This window comes from Octodon degus, unplaced genomic scaffold (genome assembly GCF_000260255.1).
Source record: "Octodon degus isolate 3935 unplaced genomic scaffold, OctDeg1.0 scaffold00255, whole genome shotgun sequence".
Taxonomy (NCBI): domain Eukaryota; kingdom Metazoa; phylum Chordata; class Mammalia; order Rodentia; family Octodontidae; genus Octodon; species Octodon degus.
In genome coordinates, this window is record NW_004524831.1 from 957,519 (window position 1) to 962,198 (window position 4,680).

The window sequence follows — 4,680 nt, forward strand, 5'->3', positions numbered from 1 at the left end:
CCGTTCTGCAAAAAAAAAAAAAAAAAGAAAGAAAAGAAATTTCAAAGCTAGTAAGAAATCTGAATTTTAAATTACTAATAATATTTATTCCCTTAGTGATCTACACCTTTCCACTGGGTGGGAAAAATCAAAAAACATGAACATTATTGCTACTTGGAAGTTAGAAATGATGGTTTACATAAAAATGTATTATGTCAATATTGTTTCTAATAAACACAACATATACTCAGTTCAGTTATTTACAAACGATTTACTGAAAAGCAGAAAAAAATATATTCAAGGTTATCTCCATTTGGGTATGTATTTTGTTGAAAGTACATGAACAAGTATTGACATCAAATTTTTCATATATGCTTACAGGTGATAAAAGATGTGAAATTTTCACAAGCTTTTCCAAATAGGCTTACACATACAGGGCTATTCTCCAATGACTTCTTTCTTGTGGTTGATTAAAACAAAACAAAAAAGTCCATTAAATGCTTGTTTATATACACACAGATCTTCCCCAACGTGCAATCTACGTATATAAACTGAGCACACACTACCAAACCTTTTTCCAAGTAGCCCACTTAAATTTGTCTAAGTTTAATTTCACATGCGTAACAAGACTGGTGTGTAGTAAATGCCCTCTCCCATTGACTGCATATTTAATGATTCTCCCCAGTGTAACTGCTTTCTTAACATATATAGCTTGAATTTACACTGAATTCTTTTCCATACTGCTTGCTTCCACATGGTTTCTACCTAGTATGTAGTTTTTCATGTCTTAAACAGGATCTTTTTGTAGTGAATGCCTTCCCACATTGCTTACACACATAAAGTTTCTCCAGAGTGTGAGTTTTTTCATGTATTTGACAAGATCGGTGTCTAGTGAATGCCTTGCCACACAGCTTGCACAAATAAGGTTTCTCACCACTGTGAGTTTTTTCATGTATTTGACAATATGGGTATGCAGCAAATGCTTTCCCACAGTGCTTACACACATAAGGTTTCTCCCCAGTGTGTGTTCTTTCGTGTACTTGACAAGATCGGTGTGTTGTGAATGCCTTTCCACAGTGCTTGCACACATAAGGTTTCTCCCCTGTGTGAGTCCTTTCATGAATTCTATAATTAGTACTTCTACTGAATGCCTTTCCACATTGCTGACACACATATGGTTTCTCCCCAGTGTGAGTTCTTTCATGTATTTGACAAAATTGGTGTGTACTAAATGCCCTGCCACAATACTTGCACACATAAGGTTTCTCCCCAGTATGAATTCTTTCATGTCTTTGACGAGAACCTTGCGTTGTGAACGCATTCCCACACTGCTTGCACATATAAGGTTTTTCCCCAGTGTGAGCTTTTTCATGTCTTTTACAATTACTGCTCAGTGTGAATGCTTTCCCACACTGTTTACATACATAAGGTTTCTCCCCTTTGTGAGTACTTTCATGTCTTTTAAAATTACCCCATATAGGGAATGCTTTTCCACACTGCTTGCACACATAAGGTTTCTCCCCAGTGTGAATTCTTTCATGTATTTGACAAGATTTACGGGTAGTGAATGCCTTCCCACAGTGCTTGCACACATGAAGTTTCTCTCCTGCATGAAAGTTTTCATGTAGATTATAATACTGCTTTGTAGTGAATGCTTTTCCACATTGCTTACACACATAAGGCTTCTCCCCAGAGTGAATTCTTTCGTGTATTTGACAAGATTGTTCCATAGTGAATGCCTTCCCACACTGCTTGCACACATAAGGTTTCTCCAGAGTGTGATTTCTTTCATGTATTTTACAGTAACTGCGTCTGGTGAAAGCTTTCCCACAGTGTTTACATATATGAGGTTTCTGCCCTTTGTGAACATTTTCATGACTTTGACATTGAGTGCTTCTCTTGAATGCTTCTCCACATACATTAGTTTTTTCATCCATGGGTATGGTTTCCTGAATTTTACCAGTTTCAGTATTGACACTTTTTCCATATTGCTTGCAAACATATTTATTGTTTCCAGTGTGAATTCTTTTATGGATCTGAAAACCACTGTGGGTGGTGGAAGCCTTCACACTTTCCTGACCAACAGTGGTTTCCCCTCCAGGGTTAGTTCTTTCACTAAGTTCAGAGTACGGTGTCCCATACTGCTCATATTGATTGGGTTTCTTTCCATATTTTGTTCTTACATTCTTCTGAAAGGATTGGTTATCATTGCTGGTTTTTCCATGTTCATTATACTTGCTCAGCTTGTCACCAAATCCCAAATAATCATGTGGCTTCTCTCCACTGTGAAGTAAAATAGGCACATTTAATGCTGAGTGCCCAATCAGGGGTACTCTACAAATAGGACTTCTGGCTGGCTTTAAAACAGCTTGTTGCATATCCACGTTCACATCTGAACTATGATTCAATCTGTTTTCATGCTGATTGCAAGACTTATATTGATAACATTTTGCTCCCTCCTCATTTCTGCAAAGACAAAATATCAATCTCAATAAAATGGCCTCCGTATCAACAAGTTCTGGCTAGTGCCTGCTATGACATTTTCAGAATGAATAGGTTGAAAGCCCTGAAGCATGCCTCCAAGATGACCATTTATCAAAGAAATACAATCATTTCTGGATTTTGAATTCTCATGCATTTGCAGTAGCTAAAATCAAGTTGAATTTAAGTGATTAATTCATGTGTATACTACATATTTATGACTTTGCCATCCTTCCCCCAAGACTCTTGTCTTTTATCATTTCTTTTTTCTTTCTTTTTTCGGTACAAGGGATTGAACTCAGGACTCTGCACTGGCCAGGCAAGCATTTATTCTACTGAGCTATCTCCCCAGCCCCTTCATTTCTTAATTTATAATCCCAAACTTATACTTTAGTATCTCACATAATATAACACTTGATAATTCACTTTCAGTGTCTAAGTTACTGCATTTAACATTTTGAGGTGGAGTACCTTCTTTTTTGTAGTCAGAAGATGAGATACTTCTTTCTGCTTATCAGAACACATGTACCATATTTTTTTAGTGCTGACAATGAAACAAATGTATGAGCAATTAAATATGTTTCTAGGTTTTTAAAAAAATTCTTATTTTGAGAGAAATATTAATCATTTATTGGGGCAGAATGAATTTCAAGTCACCGTGCAGATTCCGTTAACCAGAGTGCTGAGATTATACAAAAGCACCACCATGCTATACCTATCCCACATTCTCTGCTTCCATGCATACACTGATTGGTGCTTAGGTACTATGAATTATTTCCATAACTGAATTACTATGAGAAACCATGCATACCCTACTTTGTTTTGGTTTTTTGTTTTGTTTTGTTCTTTTCTTTTTGGCAGAACTGGGTATGGAACTCAGACCCTTGCGCTTGCCAAGGAAGCACTTATTCTACCAAACCATCTCCCTGGCCCCCCCTACTTTGAGTATAAGTACATATATATCACTAAGATATATTTTTAAATCTTTCAGTATATGCATATGTAATTTTGCCTGGATCAAAGTCAAAGATTTATTTGTATTTTTTTTAGGCAGCAATGATTCAAATAGTTTTATTTTATATTCCCACCAATAACATAAGCGTGCATACTGGGGAATTTAAAACATGAATACACACAATTCTCTCAAGAATGTTTTCAAACATTTTATTAACACTCTAGGATTCCTGTACATTTTCAATGTTGCTTCCAAGTTAATAATTTTTAGATAATGTACATATATTCAAATATACATATATAGGATGAAGATGAGTTCCTGCTAAAATATGATTATTTTTATATACGCCTATACAGAATTCCTAAGTGCAACTTCATACACTTTCATGATGTTGATCATGATTTTGTTCTGCTAATATAGGAGAAAGTGCCTCTTGCACAATTAAACTACTAATTTAGTTTCCTATATTGTAACACTTCTCTATTCACAGTTTAGATTATACAAAAGCAACCTGTAAGAACACCAACAATAAGTGTAATATTTCTGTTCACACATAGCTTCTTGAGAAATATTGCTTTTTTTAATGAATGCAACTTACCTTAGATTTGTAGGGCAATTTTTGTATTTTTCTTCCATTTGTTGGTTGTCCCAAGTCTTTCCTGAATGATAGCCACAGAAATACAAAAAGTCACCATATCATTATGCAAAAATTAGCAGTTAGAAATTACATTCATGGTATAAGGTAAATGGGGTTGTGACACTGTCCACAATGTTTTCACAATCTACTTAATGAATCTGTGCCCATGAACAAGGACCGATGCTCTCTCATTGCACACATGAGAAAAGAATGTCATCCTTACCTATAGCCTTTATATTCCTAAATGTTTCCCACATCACATCTCTGTAGAGCTTCTTTTGGGCTGAATTCAGCAGAGTCCACTCCTCCCTGGTGAAGTTCACAGCTACATCCTCCATGGTCACTGCCTCCTAAATAATCACAGACATATGTTTTGATAGAGGGTCAACATTGGGGCCGGGGAGATAGCTCAGTAGAGTAAGCGCTTGCCTGGCAAGCACAAGTGCCTGAGTTCAATCCCTGATTAAAAGGTCAACATTAGTACCCTGGGAACTTGAACTCTTCTTTTGTCAAAGCTGAATTGAAGGGGCCCGGGGCATGGCTCAGTGGAATAAGCGCTTCCCTGGCAAGCGCAAGGGCCTGAGTTCAATCCCCGGTTCCACAAAAAAAAAAAAAAAAAAAAAAAAAA

At 36.4% G+C, this 4,680-nt stretch overlaps 1 protein-coding gene across 1 annotated transcript in view; it reads right to left on the reverse strand.

Moving 5' to 3' along the window:
- Positions 1-280: 280 nt before the first annotated feature.
- Positions 281-4,680, reverse strand: part of LOC101566941 (zinc finger protein 709-like) — a 15,342-nt gene continuing 10,942 nt past the window's right edge. The window contains exons 2-4 of the mRNA XM_023706428.1: positions 4,276-4,402; positions 4,014-4,074; positions 281-2,262 (exon numbers count right to left, since the gene is read on the reverse strand). Coding sequence (XP_023562196.1) covers positions 741-2,262; positions 4,014-4,074; positions 4,276-4,390 — 1,698 coding nt within the window. The 5' untranslated portion in view covers positions 4,391-4,402 and the 3' untranslated portion in view covers positions 281-740. The remainder of the gene's footprint in view (positions 2,263-4,013; positions 4,075-4,275; positions 4,403-4,680) is intronic.